Raw genomic sequence first — 25,669 nt, 5'->3', positions numbered from 1 at the left:
GATTCTTAACTACTGAGCCACCAGGGAAGTCCCAAGGGAAGCTGTTTAATATGTAATTTTACCTTGTCCTGTTATTTCTTTATCTTTCCCTTTTCAAGATTCACACCCGAGAGAACAGCCGCTGCTCAGACACATCCAGTAACAGATACAATAGGTTAGTGTAGCAAATGGCAGACGCAAATTCTTCCTTGTTTGGCTGTTGAAAAATTTGATTCCTCCTTTTTTTCCACACTGGGCTCAGTCCCTCTGCTCAGAATTTCTTGCCTTAAACTTAGTCCAAAAGAACGAAAAGTTTTTGAAAGACAGGCTCCTTGGGGAAAACATTATTTTCCAGCTTGTGTGACTTGGGGCATCACCTCATGGTCATTATTGTAGCCTTGATAATCTACTCTCGTAAAAGCCTTCTCTTTTATCTCCCTGTCCCAGAGCCATCAGAGAAATGTGCAACTAGGAGGACTGATTAGGAACGTTTTGAAAGTTTGAGGGAGCAAATTGAAATGGATATGATTTTTACGCTAGAACTTAAAACTCTCTCGAGTATATAGGACAACTCTCTTTCAGGGAGCATTTGTTTCTTTCTCTTTTTTTAATAGATTTTTATTTTTATTTTATTTTAATTAATCAATTTATTTATTTATTGGCTGCATTGGGTCTTCGTTGCTGCACGTGGGCTTTTTCTAGTTGTGGCAAGTGGGGGCTACTCTTTGTTGTGGTGTGTGGGCTTCTCATTGTGGTGGCTTCTCTTAGTGTGGAGCATGGGCTCCAGGCACACAGGCTTCTGTAATTGTGGCACACAGGCTCAATAGTTGGCTCGAGGGCTCTAGAGCGCAGGCTCAATAGTTGTGGCACACGGGCTTAGTTGCTCCGCAGCATGTGGGATCTTCCCAGACCAGGACCCCAACCTGTGTGCCCTGTATTGGCAGGCGGATTCTTAACCACTGTGCCACCAGGGAAGTCCACGGAGCATTTGTTTCTAACCATGGGAAATAATATATTCCCAGTTAATTAAAACATAGAAGGTTAGAACTGCAAGGGTGTTCAGAGAAGCTAAAGGTTAAGGCTATCAGCTTTGTGGGTGATTTCATCTCTGCCTTGTGTACATTTTACGTGTGTGACATGATCTGCACATCCATCTTTGATTACTATCATTCTTTAAAAATAACATGGACAGGTGGAAAATATTGTCTCGAAAATTCTAATTGCTTAAGAATATTCTCTTACCAGCTCCAAGTCTGGCAACTTTGAAACGTGAAATAAACATTAAAAAACAGGTTGATCACAGAAATCTTCATTAAAAAGCAGGATCATTAGTGTCACTCAATGAAATATGTCAATGGTGACAGTGAAGGTAAACTGTTTCTATTTTTTAGTCTAAGCCAGGCCACTTGGTACGATTAAGGGTTTACTTACTCTCTAAGGAGAAAAATATTCACTAAAATGACTTCTCAACCCTATACAAATAACCCTATCATCTGTATAGCTAGCTAAATCTGTATAGCCTAAATAACTCCATATAGTATAGCACTCTAAGCAACTTAAGACAAAGTAACTTAATAAAGACAACTCTTAAAATATGTTACCCTAGAAGATATTGTGTTAACCTGTTGTCCCTGTACTTAAAATTCTTCAATGGCTTCCTATTGTTTTTAGGATTAAGGCCAAAATTCTTAATGTGACCTACAAGGTCCTGCCTTATTGTGCAACCTCATCTTGTATCACACTCTCTATACCTCTTCACGCTCAGCCACATGGGCCTCCCTCCAAGTCTCTGAACATGCCCCAGGGCCTTTGCACGTGTTTCGCTCTGTCTAGACACCTTCCTCTTCCTGCCTTCTTTGCCTCTTTAGCTCTTACTCATCCATCAGATCTCAGCTCAGTAGTCACCACCTTAAGGAAACCATCCTGGACTCCTCATCTCAGATTCTCTTTTTTATATGAACTCATAGACTGTATTTCTTTTCTGTTTGGCATTTACCTCATTTATTTGTTGTATTTTTATCTATGGTTGCATAACAAATCGCCCCAAAATTTAGTGGCTTAAAACAACATTTATTATCTCAAAGTTCCTAAGACTCAGGAACAGGAGCAGCTTGGTGGGTGGTTTTGGCTCAGTCTCTCACAAGGCTGCAGTCAAGACATCAGCCCGGCTGCAGCTGTTTGCAGTGAACTTCCAAGTTCACTCATGTGGCCTCAGGTCTTTTCCACATGGGCCTCTCTGTAGGCCTGCTGGAGCCTCTTCAGAACATGGCAGCTGGCTCACCCAGAACAAGCGACCCAAGAGAGGATGGATGAGAAAGAAACCCTGTGTCTTTATGACCTGGGGGTAGAAGCCACATACTGCCACTTCTGCTTTATTCTGTTTGTTACAAACAAGTCTTTAAGTTCACCCCACACTAAAGGGGAGGAGAATTAAGCTCTACCTTTTGAGGGGATTTTTGGATAGATTTAAGACTACCCCAGGTAGGTATTTAAGTAAATGTTTACCTCCCCTACTAGACTAAGTGTTCCCTAAGAACTGGACCCATGTTTCTGTTGTGCCCTGTTGTGTCCCTGACACCTTCCAGAATGCTTGGCAAAGTACGAGCATTCAATGAAAGAGACAAAGAGAGGGAGGAAGGAAGGAAGAAGGAAAGAAGGTGGGAAAGGGGGAAAAAAAGGGAGGGAGGGAGGAAGGGAAGGAAGGAAAAAGTCAATTTGCATTTGAATCCCAGCCTCGGGAAACACTGTACAAATTATGTAGCCTTGCTTTCTGGCTTCGGAGAATGGGGATAATCATAGCTACCTCTCAGGTTGTTCTGAGAATTATACAGCCTATATAACAAACTTGGATTTGTCCAGCACAGAAGAGACTCACTAAGCATGACTTCTCTTCATCCTTTTGCTTCAATGACGCATGCCATCCATCCCAAGGCACGTGGACTCTCTTCTCATCGTGTCTCTCTTCTCATCGTGTCTCTCCTAACCCTCCTGGTCTGTTCCTCCATCCAGCTGCCGCCACCCTCCCCTCCTGCACACTCCTCCCTACCAGCCTCCTGACAAGTCCTCATGTCTCTAGTCCCCAGTTCCATCCATCCTTCCTGTGCACTGCAACCCTATTCATTATCTTCGAGTCCAGCCCTGACCATTCATTCCTCTTTTCAAAATGCTTATTTTGTGCAAACTCTCCCACAACCAGGGCCCAGTGGAACTTCTCAACTTAATTTCTCACTACCCCCCAGCATATACCCTCTGGGAAGACTATTTACTGCCCCCCAAAGTGCAGAACGCTGGGATTGTACCGTTCCTTTTTGCTTTCCTGCTGTTGTAACTCTGCCTTGCACTTGGTAAGGAACTAGTAAACTTCTGTTGAATTGAATTTAAGTTCCAGATCCCTTTTAGTTCCTTGTTTGTACTGGGTTAACGATACAACCAAGCCCAGGTACCAGAATAACACAGAGGTATCAACACCAATGAGTAGAGATTGGACTTTTAGTCACCTGTAACCACATTCTTTTCATGTCTAAATAAAATAAATGACCCACAAAGAGCACATTATTTAACCAAGAAATTACAGAGTATAATATAGGTTACATTTTTCTTAAATTCCAGCTCTAAAGCAAGTACCTTCCTCTTAATAGTAATAGAACCTCTGTGCTCACTTTTAATGCTCTATAAATTTTTCATTATTGCTCATAGCAAGAATATTGCAAACATATTTGAGAATAGAAAATTCTTAAATGATTCTGTGTTATATAGAGGATAGGCAGTGGTAAATAAGATTGGGGGAAACTTGGCAAATGAATGAAAAGGTGTAACTGACAATATAAGAAATTTTGCTGTTGGATTTCCCTGACAATGCTACAAAAGTAGATATTTTCATACTTTTAATGAATAAGAGTCTGCTTAAAACTCACACTCCTAAATGTGTATAAAAACAGATGATTGAACCTGGTGTACCCCCCCAAAAAAAAAAAAAAAAACTTAAAAAAAAAAAACAGATGATTGAACTTGGTGTACCCCCCCAAAAATAAAAAATTTAAAAAAAAAACTCACACTCCTATGGTGAATCACTATGTTGTACACATGAAACTAATATAATACTGTGAATCAGCTATACTTCAATTAAAAATATTAAAACACATACACACATCTAGAGAAATGCTTGCTTTTGGGTCATGACAGATAGCTTTTGGAAACATAGTAAAATTTCACGCTGAGCCTAGCACAGATGTGAAAGCTATTTACCCAGTGTCCCCTTAATGTAATAACAATGTGTTCACATATTTTGACCTTGTAAAATTATTTTCGTTCTAGTTGAGCAGAGAGATTTTGGAACTATGTTTCCCTGCCCTTCCCTCCCACTTTCTATAAGGTGCCAGGACTGCTTGAATTCTGTAAATACAGGTAACCCTCTTCAGATGGGCAGTGATCAAAAACTAATCCCTGTATTTAAATGTTAACTTACCCTTCATCCTCCCGTTCCATTAACCTTAGATTTATATAAATGTAGTGAACAAGTCATCTTTTATATTAGTATTTATAAGCCTTGGGGTTATTTTTAAAAGAAGGCTCTACCAGGATAATAGAGACTCTCACCTTTGGTTAAATGTTAAAGCAGCTGAAGAGTGAATAGGCTCACGTAACATTCAAACTTTGAGAGCTATCAAAAAGCTTCATTTTACAGATGAGGAGACGGAGGGTGAGGATGCTAAGGACTTTTGGAAACACACCATGTGACAAGAAACCCACGGCCCTGCATCATGTTTCTGCTTGGCATTTGTCCAACTGCCCAGTGATTAGTCTCACCCACGGTGCATCGACCTCAGTGTCATTGGTACATTGGGCTGAACAATTCTTCATTGCTGTGATGCTGTCCCGTGCACTGCAGGGTGTCTAGCAGCATTCCTGGCCTCTGCTTTCTAGGTGCCAGTAGCACCCCTCATCCTGATCATGATAACAACAAAAAATATCTCTAGACTTGGCAAACGTCCCTTGAGAGTAAAATCACCCCCAGTTGATAACAACCAGTCTATCCCAGGCCATCTTATTGTTTTAATCAACTATTCTCTTTTATGTTTTCTGGGCAAATACTTTAAGACACTAATGCATCATATTCAGTATAAAGCTCTGAGTTATTTACTGCAGCCTTTCCAAGAAAAGGGACTTCACTGCTTTTCTGTCACTTCCAGATACAACCAAGGGCAAATTCTGACTGAGTTAGCGCATCCCCACTTTTAGCATAAATTGAGGTTAAGAAAGAGACAAAATACAGACTGAAAGTTTTGATCCATGTTTAATGAAAAAGAAGTTACAGGAATAGAAATGGACAAAAAAACAAAGAGATCAATTTGGGAAAATATGGTGATAGATAGAACAGGGGAAAAATCATTTAAATCCTGAATTTACTCGTATATTCTTATAGGTCATCACTGATCCAAAACATCTCCTTAAATCCAACACAGAGTAATAATTAGAATTTTATTGATGTTTTCATGGGAACTCACCAAAGCAATGTCCAAACAACACTTTTCCATTTCTCCCAGAATACACACAAGCAAAGGCAGAGATGTTTACCAGGAGGTAACGTGGCATGAAGAAAATGCAGCCTTATCAGCTTTTTATTATAACAGCAAGTTAGTACTGGCAAATGTGCTTCTGGCACAAACATGCTTTCTGCTAATATTTTCATGAGAAAGCTTTTATGATATGCCACCATTTATTCTTAGTACAATCAATCATTGAGGGATTAAATGTATCTCTGGTGAACATAAATATACGCAGGGAAGTTTCTGGTGGTTCAGATTGGAGCTCCATAGAAATGCTAAAGATGTGAAATTTAAAAATACACAGATGCGAAACTGCAGTGAGCATCTTCCTACTTTGTTTCATGGGTGAATTCTGCTCATGATTCTTAGTAGAAATGGTCAATATTCTATTTCTATCATTTTCTACCTGGATACACAGTATGATCATATCTTGCTAAATAAGAAAAAAAAATATCTTTGGAAACAAATTACTATCTCTGAAAACATCTGGTAATAGGTTTGCTTTAATTATCTTATTTAATATAAAATATCCCTCCTCTCAAACTAGATCTGGCAAGCATTAAACTCATTAGTATAGACGTTGGCCATGTGGGTAATAAGGAGAAGCAATAGATTTTACTTGCTGTCCCTTTAAAATAAAAATCTTTTGGCCAGCACATAGCAGTCACCAACCTCTTACGCTCACATTATAATAATTTCAAGTTAGGATGAGCCCTGTCTCTTCTGATACTGTATTCTAAGTTTCTCCAGTTGTTCTATACACTGGGACTGGGCCAGCTTCAACGTCCGATTCTCCTCCGTCAGTGCCTCGAATTCCCGAGCCAGCTGGGCGGCATCCAGCTTCTCCTTTTCTGCCTGATCCAGCTTGGCAATGAGCTCCTTTCTGAAGATTCAGAGGGCAGGCGAGGAAGAAGCACAAAATGTAATGCAAACAAATTAAATTACACAGCAACAGCATCATGGAAGCCGAATATGTCGTTCTACCCTTCTCAGTTTTACCCATCTCTGCTTGCCTCCAATGACTTACTTTTATTTTTCCAGCTTCACAAATATTAGATCCCTTTATTTTAGTCCAGCACCTCGACTCGATATATCCAAAATACTAAACATATGCCAACACAGGCATAGAGAACGAATGTATGGATACCAAGGCGGGCGGGGCGGGGGGGGGGGGTAGGATCAAATGGGAGATGGAGATTGACATATATCCACTATTGATACTATGTATAAAATAGATAACTAAGGAGAACCTACTGTATAGCACAGGGAACTCTACTCAGTGCTCTGCAGTGACCTAAATGGGAAGGAAATCCAAAAAAGAGGGGATATATGTATACGTATAGCTGACTCACTTTGCTGTACAGTAGAAACTAATGCAATATTGTAAAGTAACTATACTCCAATAAAAAAATTTTAATAAATACATAAATAGAAAATAAAGTAAACATATAGCAACAAAAGAAAAAGCTCAGTAAGTCCTTTGACAGTCAAAAGGAGTGATTTTTTTTTTTTTTTATTTTGGGGGGTACACCAAGTTCAATCATTTGTTTTTTGGGAGTGATCTTTTAAAGAGTACAACAAATTGTAACAATTATGACTATTTTGTAGGAAAAAAAATAGAAAATTTGTTTATAATTTCAGATGCTATTGTCTCACAAGTAGGTGAACCATAGTTTTCCCTTACCTAAGTTTTGTCCTCCAAATTCAGTTATTGTCTTCTTTTGTTTTCTATTTCTGAGTTTAACAAATCTTTACCAGGCTTCTTTGAATGAAGAAATCCCAACTGCTTCCTGCAGATATTATTTTCCATGTCTTTCCCTAGTCCTTATATGTATCTTGTCACCCTAACTAACAAAGCAATATCTCTACATTTGGTGCTGGCCTGACTCCTGAATTTAGGAAGCAAGCTAAGGTTATTGGAGGGAACTTGTAGTGATCACACCTAAAAAAATAAATATTTGAAAATAATTCATTGATATAAATACACATAATAAGCTAAAGATTTGCAGTCCATATTTAGATTTAATAAACATAACAACTCAAAACAGGTCCAATCCCCTTATATGTCAGTTAATCCTAAACTAGACTTAATTGAACTTTCCTTTGCCTCAACATAAGGATATATTTCTTCCTCCCCTGTATGGAAAAGAGAGACCTGGAAGACCACTTGAACCAAGTGATCAAACTTGACATCACTAGTAATGAGACCGATATATGTCCCATGCATCATGAAAGACATATCTTTTCTGTGGTATTCCTGTCAAAAAACGCACACACCAGAAAACCTCAAATTGAGGGAAATGCTACAAAATAGCCTGTATGCTTCAAAATGTTAAAAACTGTTTCATATTTAGAAAAACTAAAGAGAAATGGCAACAAAATGCAATGTGCAATTCTGGACGGGGGGATAAAAAGCTGTGAAGGACATTATTGGGAAAGTGATACAATTTAAATACGGCCTATGAATTAGATAACAATATTGTATCAAAGCTAAATTTCTTAATTTTAATTATTGTATTGAGGTCAAGTGACAGAATTCCTTATTCTTAGAAAATACTCATTGAAGTATTTAGAGCAATGCAGCATGATATATACATACATATATACACACACATATATACATACACACACATGACACACAGATATATGTATATAATTGTATATGTGCATGCAATATAGATAGACACCCCATCTCTCTAAGAGAGAGAGAGAAAGAGCGAGAAAACCCCAGTAGCGTGTAGTTTTGGGTGAGTGAAAATAACACACAACTGGGGAAGTTTATAATAATTAGTGAATGCAGTAAAGGGAATATGAGGGTTCTTTTTACCATTTTTGCAATTTTTCTGTAAATTTGAAACCATCAAAATAAACAGTTGCCCCAGGAAAAGGATAAAAGTCATCAGAATGGAAGTTCTAGTATTTTCTTCCTGCATTCAGTGGACTGCCTTGTGTACCCAATTTGGTGACCACTGAGCAAAACCAGGCATTGGAAAGAAAGTGCCCAACAGAGACAAAGGGAAGATAATTTGGAACACTGATATGCATATACACAAGGTTCCTTGGGGTTTTTATTATCTCTGAATCTACCATGGTATTTGGAATATAAAGGCTCCCAGAGATAAATTAGAAGTTTGGGATTAACATATACACACTACCATATATAAAATAGATAAACAACGAGGACCTAAGGTATAGCACAGGAAACTATACTCAATATCTTGTAATAACCTATAGTGGGAAAGAATCTGAAAAAGAATTTATATATATATAAATATATATATAGCTGAATCACTTTGCTCTACACCTGAATCTAACATAACCTTGTAAATTAACTATACTTCAATTTTTAAAAATGGTTTAAAAAAATATATAGGGAATTCCCTGGTGGTCCGGTGGTTAGGACTCTGTTCTTCCACTGCAGGGGGCATGGGTTTGATCCCATGGCTGGGTTCAGTGCAGCCAAAGGGGGAAAAAAAGACTATAAAGTCTCCCAATAAATACTTGTTGAATAAATATAATTGAAGAGTAAGGTACCTCAGAGACGATGTATGTTTTAAAGATAAGGAAATAGAAACTCCAAGTGCTTAATCTAATTGGAAAAAGTCACACACCTAATAAGAAACAGCCATGAATCGAACCTATTCTGATTAAATGTTTAAGGTTCTTTGCCTCTAACCATAGTTTAAGCAATAAATGTCAATAATTAAATATTAGTAAAATTTCTTGTGTAACTATCTCAAAGAAATTGATTAGTAAAACTTACATAAATAAAAAGCGACATGCCTCTAAATCCATCAGGTCGCCTATTCCTCTTCTTTGCTTCCTTTCAGATTAACTGTGTCACATAAATAATGGCTACTGTCCAGTTTCCATATCTGACCTCACTTAAAACTCCTGAGGACATCTGTTACTAGTTTTGACTGGTAGGGAAAATAAATCACAAAATCACAGATTTTGCAACTAAAAGGAATGATCATGATTGTCTAATCCAATCTTTTTGCATTGGAGAAAGTCAATAATAATTTCTTCCGTAGTGGACTCAGGAAGATGCACTTGATAGGTTTCTAAATTAGTTTCATGTATTTGATAAGCAATTACACATCTATTTAATGAATACTGTCAAAACATCTGTTGTCTCCTGTCCAAGACCTACTTATGTAGACAAATTGGTGCTCATCCATTAGCAATTCATAATTAAAGCCTGGCACATCAACCTACAAAGATAATCTTATAAGTGCATGATCTGAGGAGCAAGTCAATATGTATAATTGGCTAGAATGTGGTCCTGCCTTTGATTTCTTCTGTATCATTTCTATCATTCCCTTCAACGTAATGTGATAAAAGTGTAGAAGACCACCATTACAGGAATCTTATTTCTGACATCAAGGACATGTAACATAGTTTTCCAGATGATGTACCTCAAGAGTGAAAAGGTCATAACCTTGGGTCCACCATAGGTCATCTGCTGGCCCCATCCTAAGCCACATGCCTGGAAAATTTTTTATTTGCTAAAACAAATGGGAGAAGGGGAAATCCAAGTAAGCTGGTAAAGAGAACTCGAAAACCTTCTGCAAACTAATTCCAAAATCAAGGATATTCTTTATGTTGTAGAAGGCTGGATAATAGATTCATCATTAGGGCAAGAATTTCTCTGTTTCTGGAAAGACCACTACTATGGCACTTGGAACTTTCTAAGGTGACTAAAGACTTTTATTTGAAAAAGACAAAATCCTAGGCAGTTTAGCCCCCAGGAGCTAAAGCATTTTGAATAATAATGTAATAAAATACAATTGTCATCATGGGGAGAATTTTAGTTTAAATAGTGATTAAAACTGCACTGTTAGTGGTTCTTGGAAGATGTGTGTTCTAGTACAAGCATTTATACACAGGAGAGGAGTAAATGCTTCAAGATGACAAAAAGGATGTGAAAGTCCACCTTCATCTTATGCAGGTGGAGGAAGAATAAATGGTATTGAAAATGGAATTTCCAAAACACAGTCTAAACTTTCGTATTGAAGCCCTATGAATGAATGATGCAGGAAGAATAAATTCACTGTATCTTTTGGGAGCCAAAGGGCAACATGATAGCTTTGCAGGAAGAAGTAAAATTTGCTCTAAAGTTTCTCAGCCTTGGCACAATTGATCTTTTGGGCCAACTCTTTGTTGGTGGTGGCTGTCTCAGACATTGGCATCATTGAAGGTTTAGCAGTATCCTCAGCCTCTACTCCCTAGATGAAAGTAGCACCTCCCCTCACCCCATGTCATCACAATCAAAACTGTCTCTAGATGTTGCCAATGTCCTGGGGGTAGAAGGCTGAGGAATCAGCCCAGTTAAAAATCCCTACTTTATAGGAAATGGAGATTTCCACTATCAATCACCCCCAAAAGGAGTTAATTCTCGGATAGGAATACGGTGGAAGGCAAAACATTTCCTCATTCTTTTTGTTTGTTTGTTTCCTTGTTTTAATTCATTCATTCATTCATTGAAGTATAGTTGCTGTACAATATTATATAAGTTACAGGTGTACAATATAGCAATTCACAAATTTTAAAGGTTATACTCTATTTATAGTTACTATAAAATATTGGCTATATTCCCTAGGTTGTACAATATATCCTTGTAGCTTATTTTATACCTAATAGTTTGTATCTCTTACATCCCTACCTCTATACTGCCCCTCCCCCTTCCCACTCCTCACTGGTAACCACTAGTTTATTCTCTATATCTGCTAGTCTGCTTCTTTTTTGTTGTATTCACTAGTCTATTGTATCTTTTAGATTCCACATATAAGTGATATTATCAGTATTTGTCTTTCTCTTAGACATAAGAGAAAGTAACTATGATTAATATAGTCAAGAAATAGAAGAACAGATGGTATATTTCAACAGAAGACTGGAGTCTACAAAAAAAAATCAACAGAATCCATTAATGGAAAAATTAGATGAATTCCAAGTAAAATCTAGAGTTTGTTAATAGTAGTATAACAATGTCAGTTTCTTGGTTTCAGCAAATGTACCATGGTAATGTAAAATGCTAACAATTGGAGAAACTGGCTGAGGGAAAAATGTGTCCTCATTCTGCTCCCCTAAAGACTGGAGGCTCTTTCCTTAGCCTCTTTCCTTAGCCTCTGTCCCTTTTAATATGGTTCCAGGCAGAGAAGATTAGGTGGAGCGATACCTGGGAACGAGATCCCAGTTATAAGACTGGATTGCCTGTAATCAGGTATAAAAGGCCCAAATCATTATGATTGGGGCATTAATGGAAAGTGTAATCTCACAGTCTAATGAAGTCTGGAATATTGGTATTTCACATACAACTAAATCCTAAAAGAATCCCCTTAGCCCCACCTCTGCCTCTAAGCAAAGTGAAGAGTCAAGACAGTTCTTTGGTCCTTCCATTCATTAACTCAACAAGTGCTTGTTCAAATCCTATTGCAAACCAAGCCCTGTCCTCAGTTCTCAATAGCCTAGTTAGTCTCGGGAAGCGTATTCCACCATTGGAAAATGAACTCAAAACCCATAACTTACGCAAGAGGCAGCTTATCCATATTAGGCATCATGGGAAAGAGGATAGAACTTTTACCCCATATTACTGCATACCCTGCAAACACTTGTGGGGAAATATCTCCATTTACTCTTTCTTTATGACAATGGAAACTTCACTTCTGAGGGCTGTGTAAATGTTTAATAAAAATGTGCTTGGAATAAAAAAACGAGGTTTTGTTTTCAATGTTTTCTAACTGTGATACCTTTTTTGCAAAGAAAATTGTACCGTGAAGTGAAGCAAATAAAACATATAAAATTGAACTTCCTCTGGCCCTTATACAGTCCTCCGCCCTTCACCCTCTCCATCCCCAATCTTTGAGAGGTTCCCCAGAACACAGTTTAAAAACCTCTGTCTTCAGGAATGTCCTTAAAGAAATAAGGTTTCTGGTTAATCATAAGAACCTCTTGTTGTTAGAAATGTCAGGATAAATTAAATACCATGACTAAAAACAGATCAAAATAGGGCTATTTCTAGACTATGTCTTCACAAATTGCTTATGCTCGCTTTTCTGCCATCCTTATATGTTCCTCTCAACTAAAGGTTGCTCTCTCAATCATCATTTTATATATATTTTTTAAGGCATGAAAATATGAGTCTGATATTGATTGTGGTATTCCCACATGAAAACCCTTTTCTAATGTTTTGCCACTAAAAATAAATATATCTTCTTTTCAACTCAATAATAAAAAGACAAATAACTTGCGGCTTCCCTGGTGGCACAGTGGTTTCGAATCCACCTGCCAATACAAGGGTTCAATCCCTGGTCCAGGAAGATCCCATGTGCCATGAAGCAACTAAGCCTGTGCGCCACAACTACTGAGCCCGCATGCTGCAACTACTAAAGCCTGAGTGCCTAAAGCCCCTGCTCCACAACAAGAGAAGCCACCACAGTGGGGAGACCAAGCACCACGATGAAGAGTAACCCCCGCTCGCCACAACTAGAGAAAGCCCACATGCAGCAACGAAGACCCAACACAGTCAAAAATTAATTAATTAATGGGCAAAGGATCTGAATGGACATTTCTCCAAGAAGTCATAGAAATGTCAAAAAGCACATGAAAAGGTGTTCAACATTTTTAGCTATTAGGGAATCAAAACCACAAAAAAAATCATTTTACACCCACTAGCATGGTTATAATCAAAGAGACATAATAAGTGTTGGCAAAGATGTGTAGACATTGGAATATTCATACATTTCTGATGGGAATATAAAATGGTACAGCCACTTTAGCAACAGTCTGACAGCTCTTCAAAAGGTTCCACATTGGGTTATTGCATGACCCAGCAATTCTACTCTTAGGTAGACTGAATTAAAAGTGAATCAAAAAGATACATCCACACAAACACTTACACATGAATGTTTGTAGCAGCGCTATTCGTAATAGCCAAAAGTGCAGACAACCCAAATGTCCATCCACTGACGAATGGATAAATAAAATGCGGTATGACCATATAATGGAACATTATTTGACAATAAAAAACAATGAAGTGCAGTCATACCTCATTGTATTGAACTTTGCTTTACTGTGCTTTGCAGACATTGTATTTTTTTACAAGTTGAAGGTTTGTGTCAACCCTGCATTGAGCAAGTCTATTGGCACCATTTTTCCAACAGCATTTGCTCACTTCGTGTCTCTGTGTCCCATTTTGGTCATTCTCCCAATATTTCAAACCTCTTCATTATCACTATATATTTGTAATGGTGATCTGTGATCAGTGATCTTTGATGTTATCATTGCAAAAAGACCACAATTTGCTGACGGCTCAAATGATGATTAGCATTTTTTAGCAATAAAGTGTTTTTGATTAAAAGATGTATGCTGGGGTTTTTTTAGACATAATGCTATTGCACACTTAATAAATTACAGTATAGTGTCAGCATAACTTTTATTTTCACTGGGAAACCAGAAAAAATTGTGCTACTCTGTTGTAATACTCGTTTTATTGCAGTGATCTGGAACCGAACCTGCAATGTCTCCAAGGTCTGCCTGCACTGATGCATGCCACAGCAGGGATAAGCCTGGAAAACATTATGCTAAATAAAAGAGGCCAGTCACAAAAGACCACATACTGTATGATTCCATTTATCAGAAATATCCAGAACAGACAAATACATAGAGACAGAAAGTAGACGAGTGGTTGGCAGTGGCCGATGGGAGGGGATGGGGAGTGACTATTCAGGGGTACAAGGTTTGTTTCTGGGGTGATGAAAATGTTCTAAAATCATGATGATGGTTGCACAACTCTGTGAATCTATTGAAAACCACTGGATTATTTTTTAAGTTACATAACATTTTTTAACCCGACTTTTCTAAGCCTTTATCTCTTTTTCTGACATTCTAAGTCCATTGTTTAAACACCACAGAACCTAGCACAATGTTTCATACATAGAACAGACAAGCAGCTTCTCCTCTGAATGAGACAAAACGCAAAGCAACTTTTACTAATTGTAAATATAATTGTAGAGTGATTATAGTTTAACCATGCATTTTTAAAACTTTCAAACAATTCAGTGATAAATATCAAATGCCATAAAATATCTGTATCTCACTTCCATGAGTTCCCATTACATACACAAAACCTATACGTGTTCTATAAAAATGCTTATAATATTTCTTGAAAAAAGTATGTACACATTTTATGTTACTATATATGCAATTATATAAAACTATCTATTCATATCCAAACAGCCTAAAAAAAACAAGCAAAAATGTTAGTAGGAGTTCTGTAAAGATGTCAGAATTCTTGATAATTTTTTTAAGCTTTCAATAAAATTGTCATTTTTTTTCAATTGAGAAGAGAAAATTTTCCAGTGAAAGTAAGAACAAGCTTTCTGTATATTACTGGTCAATAAATCAGAAGCTATTCTTTAAATTAAATTCACCCCATGCTGAATTTGTAACCTCAGAAAATGTTAGACTCTCTTTATCCACCCAACAGACAGGACTTAGAACAATAGTTATAATCAACTCTTCTCTCCACTCTGCGAAGTCTCCCAAACTAGATCCAGGGAGACCCCCTCTGGAGATGAGAGAGAAGTTCAGCTTAACCTGTGCCCACATGGCTCCAATATTTTAAAATTCTCTTTGAAAATAAGACACTGGGTTAGCACCTTTCTGTGTGTCTAGCTTATGCTAGCCCATCACCGGAAGCAACATAGTCAGCCACACTTTATTAGATGATAGGGAAGAAATTCTCATCCAAATCATCAAAAAAATGGAGAGCAAATTTACGTGGGTCAGATCCATTTGGCCCAATTTATCTTGCTTGAACACAAAGACTGTTCAGGAAAAAATCTATTGCAGAATGAATTTCTTCTTCAGTAAAGTGTTAATGAAAACACAGCTCACTCATAACCCTTGGAGGATCAAGTTCATTTATTCATAGGTTATAAAATATAACCATACTTCCAATTTTAACAATTTATCTTAGCAATTCTTTATTGCGGATGTTGACTCCATATGTTAAATATAGACCATACAAATTACAAATTAAAAACTGCAGGCTCTTAGAGTGGCAGATTGGATGAGAATCTGGTTGTTGATTCTCAATCTAGTGGTCTTCCTAATACTCTATACCATCTATACTTGAACAAAATAAACTGTAAATATGACCAAAAAAACTGCATACATGGAGGATACAACTATCTCCTATAATCAGCCACTGTAAATCACCCCAACTCATATTTTACCCTATGCACAGCTCTTTGTTCAGTAATTGGGATACAAAGAGATGTTAAAAGGTATCCAGGTTTGCAGGGAACTATACACATTCAAGAAGACAGGACATAAACTTCAGTGGATAACCATTGATGAAACTAGCCTACAAAAATTGCCCGAAGAATCATTCCAGTGAATTTTCCTTCACCCAGGAAAAGCGCTGACCACTGTGGGATGGTTGGGGTAGGGATACACGCTGAGCTCTTTTCAAGGGTAGCATTTGGACAGGTGAAGAGGAAGGAGAAAGACTGTAGACTGAGAGCCTGGTGTGAGCAAGGGCATCGAGGCAGGAAAAGTGAATAGGCCAATGTCGCCAGAGACGAGGGATGACCTAGAACATTCTGCAGAGGTTAGCCAGAGGTAGATCTTGCAATCCAGGCCAAGCCCTGGGTGTCCTTCTCTAGCAACGTGAAACCATAGACAGGGAAACCAGTTATAGTGTTACATTGACCAAGATTTGAAGTAACAAGTCCCCATCCCAAATGGCAGAAGTGGGGATGAAGAAAAAGGAACTTGAGAGACTTTACAAAAAAGAAAGGAAAAAAAATAATCAAAGAATTTGGTCTTTGTCTCACACCTAGCCAATTATTTAGGGAGGAAAAAAAGAAAAGACAACATCATGGTTTCAGGAAAACTCCAAATTTCAAATAGGTTTGGGGAGGAAGTAAGATTTATTTTGCAGAAACAGCAGGACTATGTTTCAATAAAAGAGCTGATGAATCACTCTCATATTGTTATCCTACTGTATTTTTTAATGCAACACAAAAATATAAATTTATGAAACATATAATTTAGTAAGTCTTGCATTGCCCCCCCAAAAAGCTACACATGTGGTTAATTAAAATAACACTGTACTTTCAGTCTAAAGTGTTTACAAGTAAATACATAATTACCTGGGGCTTTTTTTCCTGCCCCAATACCACAGTTCACTCACACACACACACACACACACACAGGAAGATACATTTATAGGCTACTGTTTATACAAATCCTCCTTTAACTTCATCACTGGTCACATTACTAGTAAGCTTCTTCAGTTCCTTTATGAAATATTTTTAGGGCTCAGATTGTGTGTAAATGTACAATCTGAGCATTTAGGTCAATTTATGAAATCTCTTAGACCAAAAAGAAAGCCTCAGACAAAAAAAAAAAAGAAAGAAAGAAAGAAAGCCTCAGACATAAGAGGTAAAATTTGTATTTCTGATCTCCCCATAAGCATCCTTTAATGCCCTATAACCAAAAGTCCAGGTACGACTTTATGTTTGAAGCACAAAAAAGCAAGGAAGTAAGAAAGTATTTGTAACCTGCTAACTGTGTTCTTACAGCGAATGTAGAAGTCTGACTCTAAAACCCATGCTTCTCCCCACCACGTTATACTGTGCAGCCACCATTCTGGGGAGTCCCCAAAGGCTCCAAAAATTTTCATAAATCTCTCAAAATAAAATATATTTCACTTACATTCATTTAAAAACTAAAATTTTTATAAATATAAATACAAAGTATAAATACTGATATAAATATGGAGTGACACCTTGTGTCACTCCAGTAAGAAGGGGAGAAGCAGAAACTTACAGACTCACAATACGTTTGGATTATGTGTCACTCATTCAACAAAAATGTTTTCAGTATCTACATGCTATGCACAGTGCTAGGCTTCAGGAATATGATGGTGAGAAACACCTGACTATCCACCCCTTTATGACACTTACCACTTAGATGCAAATAGTCATCAAAAGATCTCCCTAATAAATGTGTAAGTACCAACTGACCAGTGCTATGAAGAAAAGGTACCTGATGCCTTGAAAGTAAGAAAGAACGGGGATCACTGGGTAGACCTCAGCAGAAGTTAGTGCAATCAAAAGGAGGAGAATTCTGAGGCATAAAGCTATGAGTAAGTAGAGTGAGAGTGCTTTAATTAATAGAACAGCCTGATTCTCTACAGCAGAACTGTAATGGTAATAGAAGCTATCAAGATAAAAACGTACTGGACTATTGGGCTATAAAATGCAGTTAGGTAACTAACATACTTACGTTATTCCAAAGAGCCATCCAGTGGCTTCTTTACTTGATGTGGGTACTCTACCACTCGAGCATTAATTAAAATTCACCCCAAGACAAAGTGCTCTGGGGCCTTTGGGCACATTCACATGGAACATAACGTGGCTCTAGGTGGTATTTTGGCATCTTTAATTTCCTGAACTAAAGAATGCTTATTTAAAAATCAAGTTTTTGTACAGCAGAAACTGGCACAACCATGTAAAACAACAATACTCCAATAAAAAAAGTAGTTTAGAAGCTAAATAAAAAGTAAAAATAAATAAAGTTAAAATAAAAATTGTTTTGAGTAGGAAGCACTCCTGTAGCTCCTCCCACTACTCTGTAAAGCATTTCATTCAGTGCAGTTCCATTTGGATCATTTCTAGAATCGAACATGACATGCATGTAACCTCTGAACCACAGAAGGTCAGTTCTCCCTCCGGTCTCCCTCCCTCTTGCCCCCATGCTCGGCCTTTTCCTCCCCTGCCAGCCCCAGCCCATGACCCCTGGTCCATGACCAGCAGTCAGTGTTCAGGGCTGAGGGTGCTCAGGGGGACAGTACTTACTTTCTTTCCTCGAGCAGGGCGATTTCCTTTTTAACCTCGCGGTATTCCTCTGCTATCTGGCAGTGCTGTTTGAACACCTGCATAGATTCCATGGAGTCATGACAAGGCGGCAGAGGCTTCACAAATAACAACAAGAAGAAATCAGTCCATTTCCTTGGAGCAGAGTGAATTACCAACCATTGTGCTCTACTGGTGTGCTTTAAAGGGAGAGCTTTTGCATGAGAATAGCATTGTCAATTCATATTGGACAGAGTTCTGCTGATTCTACTTGACTTCGAGTAGAGACGTGGTCGGATGCTCCCCACATGCAGCTTCCATGTAATTCCTGGGCATTCTCAGGCCCAAGCCAGAGCCATGAGACCCATTAGAGGTCAGTTACCTGCCATGTGCGGGAGGAAAAATAAGTCCCCTAATAGTTTTGTATTTCTCCCCAGCAATCTTAAACTCCACTTTAGAGAATTAGGATGGAGAAATAGTTCAGTTGTCTGTTTCAATCACCCCTTGTTTTCTGTTCCTGTAGCCTAGAGGCATAATCACATCTTGTAGAGCACAGACGCCCCATAAGAAGGGAACCCAATGAACTTATTTACAAAACAAAAATAGAGTCACATACATAGAAAACAAACTTCTGGTTACCAGGGGAGAATGAGGGGAGGGATAAATTAGGAGACTGGATTGACATATACACACTGCTATATATAAAATAGATAACTAATAAGGACCTACTGTATAGCACAGGAAACTCTACTCAATGCTCTGTAATGACCTATATGGGAAAAGAATCTAAAAAATTGTGGATATATGTACATATAACTGATTTACTTTGCTGGACACCTGAAACTAACACAACATTGTAAATCAACTCTACGCCAATAAAAAAAAAATTGAAAGAGAGAAAGAAAGAAAGAAAGAAAAAAGGAAGAAAGAAAAGAAAGAAAAAAGGAATCCAAACTGAAGAAATGATGCTGGCCTGGAAATAATGCCTGCAAGAATTAACAAAGAATATGAAAGACCAAACCCCAAATAAAACGATGCTTATAACCTGTGCAGCCAAAGAGAACAAGGATTCCTGTCTTTGCTTTTCTCCCACCCATAAGGGAAACAAAGGCCAGCGCACAAGCCTTTCTAACCATAACATGTTGAAAAATCTTCTTTCCAGAAATTATTTTTAAAGACCTAGCTTTCCCTGAGTTTGTTATTCTTAGCTCCAATTAGCAGCACATTATTAAAAGTATTGCTTTGAGAAATCCTAGCTAACAGTCTTTTAAAGAGTTTTTAATCACCCTTTTCAATTATTTACAGAAAAATGTTATATAATATCTGAGAAAGATGACAATTGTTAAATCGGCTCTTCCGTCTAATCCTCTCTTCCCAATAGTTCTTATAGGAAAACAATGTGTCTGACTGGGTCCTAGTCTCATTAATTTTATATTAGTAAATGAGAACTAATGAATTTCTTACTGCTTGCTCCCCTCATTATATTCTTCTAGGACACAGATTTCTTTGGGTGTCATACTTAGCGACCTCACCCAGGGTGGACAAGAAATTCTAGAAAGTTCTACAAAATCCTATAAAATCTGATTGATAAATAAGATGACCTATTTATCATGAAGCCTCTGAGTCGCTATCTCTTAAAGGAAATAAAATGTGAAATAGACGTGGATGAGATTAACCTTTGTGTGCGACATCTGTTGCGTTCTAATCCATGGAAATTCACCTAATAAACATATTACGCAGCATCTTTCCCTCCTGCCCCATGAACTCACTCACAGCATAAACTCAGCCTGTCGGAACCATTATCAGTTTCCATAGTGAAATAAATTGAAATATAGTGCCCAGGGATATTACAGCACCACTCACCCCAGGAGATAAAGCCATTGCCAAAGGCATTCAGAACTCCTGGCTCTTCCAGTCCTAGAAATCACCACCCCCTCATCAATTTTCACCTGTCACACTGGCAAATAACCAGGTGTAACAGTAAGAGCAATGAAAGCAATTTATTCTCGGCCCCCTCGCCAAGCTGCTATTAAATCCTCTGTGCCCTGTTAAAGGATTTGCATACTGGAAAGCCCTGAGACTCAACACATCCTGTTTCCTGTCCTTGTGAATGCTCATAAACTACTCTCAGTTCAGCCCATAGCTTGCCACATGGAAGTACCCAAACCACGAATTCAGCATAGTCACCCATGTGACGGCCGGAAGATTTTAGGACTCCGTGTTTGCATGCCTGAGAGGATACAGATGAGAGCAGCCATGGAAAGGGAGAAATGTCCTTTGCTGCTATAATTTAAAAGGAAAACTGAAAATTACTGATACTAATTTTCTTAAGAAGAAAGGCCTCTTTCCCCCCTTGGCTTGCCAGCCTGCTTTTTGTTAAGTAGGAAATATTTTCATGACTTGTTTTTTTATTGGCACTTTTTAATTGTGGGAAATTTGAAGATGTTTTTGTGTACAAGTAGCATGATTGTCCTAAGGGGACGTGAGGATAGGGAGTATTGCAAGATATATTCGGTATCCTCTTGTGCTCTCAGCAGGATGACCATGCTATACATCACAATACTTTCAAGATTGCCCACAATTAAGAAGTAGTGCCAATTTTTAAAAAAGCCAAAAATACTTAGTGTTCAGTGTTTCAAGGGGTAAAAGGATGCCAGGTGTCCCTTCAGTCTCCAGCTCCTAAAAGTCGTCTTCACCCAGCCTGACACAGAACTCAGCACCACTATAAGTTCTTCCAATTTGCTCGAAAGCGTTAAAGAGCAAAATGGATTTTTTTTTAAGCAAGGAGGGAAGTTATATTGCACAACCCACCACAATATTGTAAAATTATCTCATTAGTTGCCTGGGGCTGGGGGTGGCTGGGGGTGCAAGTAAATAAGAAATTATTGTTTAATGGGTACAGAGTTTGTTTTACAAGATGAAAAAGTTCTGGAGATTAGTTGCACAACGATACGAATATATTTAAAACTACTGAACTGTACACTTAAAATTGATTAAGATGGTAACATTTATGTTGTGTATTTTTACCACAAATTAAAAAAAAAGTTTACCCAAAAAAAAAAGTATCCTTCTGCTTCCCCCAGCCCTTTGTCTAAGCATTGCTCCCAGGATTCCCTGAGACTCACTTCATTCACACCCTACCTTTTTCTCCTTCCCAAATTTCTCCCCAGGGGATTAAAATTTCTCACCCCTTTATAATTTGAAGCCATGTACCACTACACCCAAACGTTGCTGGACAAATCAAAGTGCCCTCTGGTCAGCTGAACCCACTGTCCTTAGAAAGGCATTTGACATCATTGGATGTTTACCCCAGTTCAGGAAACTCATCAACGAATTTCTTAAATACATATTGTTCTCATCCCAACAGGAATTTACCTGATATAAAAAGCAGAACTACAGAGTAATGAAATGTGTTGTCCTACGTGAGGTAGCACACTCTCATTGTTTCATGATATAATGTGGGTTTGTCTATATGTGTGTTGTATTATAAGGTCCTCACTGAGAGTGACTCTCTTACCTGCTTATAAGCCCTCAACATAGGAGAAAATATACGACCAACAATGTTCACTGAATAAAGAGTTTGCCTGAGGAAATAGATTCCTAAAATTCAAGCACAAGAATCAGGTCTCCAATTTAAAAATGAAGCTACTAGTAGGCTTACGTCTTGTGACATTTAAAACCCTGGCACTCATGAATTAATCAGCTGTACACAGATTTAAGATACTATTTAAAGTGTTCACATTAAAAAAAAAACTAAAAAATAATGTAGAAGAGTGGTAATCAGATGAAAAACATCTATTAACTTCTTGTAATAAAAATTAACACACTTTAAAAAAAATTAAGTATAGCTGATTTACCATATTGTGTTAGTTTCAGATGTATACAGCAAAGTGATTCGGTTAAATATATACATATTCTTTTCCAGATTCTTTTCCATTATAGGCTATTATAAGATATTGAATATATTTCACTGTGTTACACAGAAAATCCTTGTTTATAACAATTTTATTTTCATTTCAATTCTCATTGCTTGATTTTGACTATTCTCATCCAAGAGATTTTCATGCTTATAATCCTGTGCTCGGAATAGGCAAGCAGCAAACTCCATGTTGATAGTGAATTTCTTTTCACTTCAGGAAAAGAATATTTCCTTGTTAGTTTCTCCACAATTACCCTATGTCCTTCCCATGGCTTGGATGCACTTATCACACGCTCTTGCTTAAAGAATGAAATATAGAATTTCAAAGAAAAGGAAGCCAAAGATATTTTATTTGAAAATGAAAAGGTGAAAGTATTCTTCAGGCACCAGGGGACAAATTTTGTAGGGTCACAGAAACAACTTTTCCAATCCACTCAATGCCACAATATCTGGTCTACTCACAACACTGGCCAATTCTAAGAAGGTTAAATTAAAACCTTCCCTTAACAGTGTCTCAGGCCAACTCTGAAACACATTTTCCCAAGACTCAGATTGGGATTTGGATGAGGTCAGAGCCCAGGAGGAGGCACTTCCTCCTCACCCCCTTTCCTCTGTCCCCCCTCATCCTGCCGCTGCCTGAGGATGGAGCTTGCAAGGGCTTTAAATTACAGGGCAGTGCAAGTGAGCCGCTACTATCTCTGGTATCCACCCCAATCATCTGGACCGATTTAACAAGATGAAGTAAGAGAGAAACCACAGGCTCCTGTTCCAAGAATGCTGGCTTGAGCCACACCATCCCATCCATCGGTTTATAGCAGGCTCCTCCCGAAATGCACTCTGTCCTCTGGAAGGAGCCCCGTGGGAAAGGACCCAGCCGAGCATCTCTCCGCAAGGGGCAGAGCCAGCTGAAGCGTTTCCGTTTTCTACTTGGCTTCCTCAAATACTATTGGCCTCATCCACTTCAAAAATGTAAGAATTTAATTTTCCTCTCCCAGCTTCCCACACAGAAGATATATTTAGGAAGCTAAATATCCTACAGTTGCTGAGCAGACTTTGTATTTATTCCTTGATTCCCAGTGTTATCTTTATTTTAGGGTGAGAATGGGGGTGTCTGGTTTAGATTTGTTGCATGTTAATGTCCCCAAATTAACAAGCATAATTTGTTAAAACTAAATGGAAAAGCACAGTCAAGACTAATTGCAGTATTTGAAAACTCTGTTATCTCAGAACTGTAAATATTTTTTAAATATTTTAAGAATTGACATTTCTATAGTATCTACATTATGGTCAAAGTCAGCACCAGTATTAATTATACTACACATCTTATACATTATGTAATATTGGAATGAAGGATATTTAAGTCATTTCTATCAATGTAAGCAATATCAAAGGGAGAGAGAACTCAAGAGTGTCCCAAATACTTCCAACAACGCATATTCTAATGAACTGGGCTTCTCAAAAAAAAAAAAAATTAAAGATATCGTTGTAAAGCTCCAAGTTATCTGTATAAGTTTTCTGTGTGGTCACAGCAGCCAAAAAAGCAACTGTAAGATGCTTTTTGACATGTGTGTGAGAGAGAAAATGACAGACTTCTTTTCAGTGTTTACTCTGGGTGCTCAGGACCAGTGTAGTAGAATCCTGGAATACTAAGACTTCTCCATCTTCTACCGTTTTTATTTCCCACATAGCAAGTGATACACTGATGCAAGACCTAAAAGAAGTTTCTGCAGAGACTGCTCGGATAACAAGATACTATAGTACACAACCAAAGCTACGAAATTGTTTATTTGTGGAGGTGACATCAGTTTCTGGACTTACCAAACTCAGAAAAAAGCAAGTTCAATGTGTACCACGGAGACACCTGTTACTGTCTTCTCAGATTAGATGGGAGGACTTTAGGAGGGATTGAAGCTATTGCTCAATTTGGTTTGAAAAAAAAAGTAATAATGTTTTCCACGTAGCTTAGTTTAAAGAAGAGGACATTAGCACCTCTATTCCCAACTCAAAAATCCTAAGAGATGCGTCTCTCATTTCATTTTATACATATAAAGATACTAGTGCTTAAATCGTTCATTCAATAAACAATTTCACTAGGGAAGGAAATTGACATTAATTGAGCAGTTAATTAATTGAGTGGATATTATCTCTACGTCACAGATCAGAAAAGTGAAGTTTACAGAAAGTAAATAACACGCCCTAAATCACAAAACTAGTAGATGCAGAGTTGAGATCCAAATTCAGGTCAGCCTAACACCACTGCCCATGCCCCAGTCACTGTCACTTTCCATTACCAAGTTTATTACGATCTAGTCGTCAGCATGTCCACCACCTGATTGTAAAAACATATTCTTCGTTCCAGGGCAAGAAAGACCACAAAGCTTAGCTTTGGCTCACCTATAGGTCAACCCACAATCTCCAAAACATAACAATGTGGTCGAATTTTAAGACAAATGTTGTTCTGACCCAGACCTTGTGACTATTAAAGGATTGTACCAACCTTTAGAAAAGAGGGGGAAGTCAATCATCACCTCTTCTTCAAATGGAAGGAAAATAAGGGCTAAAGAAAAGTAATGATTTTTCATTCATTCTTACATGTGGACATAGAATTGGACCTCCTTTCTTTTGACTGTATGGTCTAAACTGGCTCTACCAAAACATTCCCCCTAATGGGCACAAAGAATTTAGAAACCAAGTTCCAGGAAAGGAATCCGCACAAAATAGAACCAACCTACCATCTGCCCCTGGGCTGAGGCCTATAAAGAGATGTTCATTTTAACACCTACCTTACCCCAAGGTCTCTTGCCCAACATTTTGCATTAATAGAGACATCAAGAGAAATGTTTGTCACTGCTATTCTTGCCCAAGGCTTTTTTTGGCCTCTGTGAAAATAGAAGCACCACGAATTACATGCTCAAACATGTCCACATTCTTGGCAAAGCAACCGAAAAATCTTGGGGGTCAAATTGGTGATAGTGTATCTACCAAACAGATACTTTATAGCTGCATTTTATAAACTATGAAAGAATGTGTAATGGATATCAGAAAGTCAGAAAAGATTTTACTAGGTTGTTCTACAACCACATTATGGCAACTTTGCAAGCCAGAAAGCAAAAACTCTCCACCTATCAACATAATTTAAGCAACCCATAGGTTCCACCAAAGCTGTAAAGAAATGAAGGCTACCTAGATTCAGAATCAGAGATCTAGTCTCAATAGCAAATTTACATAGACCAAAATTTGACCTCACATTTCTCATCCCTACAGTGGAAACATAATAGTTAGCTTACACAGTTATTGCAAGGACCATATGAGATCATTTGTGGGGAAATACCCCTTGCCTAGCTGTACTCAATCTGCAC

The 25,669-nt window shown here is 37.9% G+C and overlaps 1 protein-coding gene across 3 annotated transcripts in view; it reads right to left on the bottom strand.

The window, feature by feature from the left end:
• Window positions 1-5,272: 5,272 nt before the first annotated feature.
• The window catches only part of MAP3K7CL (MAP3K7 C-terminal like), a 39,330-nt gene continuing 18,933 nt past the window's right edge, over window positions 5,273-25,669 (bottom strand). For all 3 annotated transcript variants that reach the window (XM_057697408.1, XM_057697406.1, XM_057697407.1), the window contains 2 exons: window positions 18,395-18,510; window positions 5,273-6,408 (listed from right to left, as the gene is read on the bottom strand). In XM_057697408.1, the coding sequence (XP_057553391.1) occupies window positions 6,228-6,408; window positions 18,395-18,510 (297 nt within the window). In that variant the 3' untranslated portion in view covers window positions 5,273-6,227. The remainder of the gene's footprint in view (window positions 6,409-18,394; window positions 18,511-25,669) is intronic.

The sequence above is a fragment of the Hippopotamus amphibius genome, chromosome 10 (genome assembly GCF_030028045.1).
Source record: "Hippopotamus amphibius kiboko isolate mHipAmp2 chromosome 10, mHipAmp2.hap2, whole genome shotgun sequence".
Taxonomy (NCBI): domain Eukaryota; kingdom Metazoa; phylum Chordata; class Mammalia; order Artiodactyla; family Hippopotamidae; genus Hippopotamus; species Hippopotamus amphibius.
This window is presented reverse-complemented; position numbering and strand designations above follow the sequence as displayed.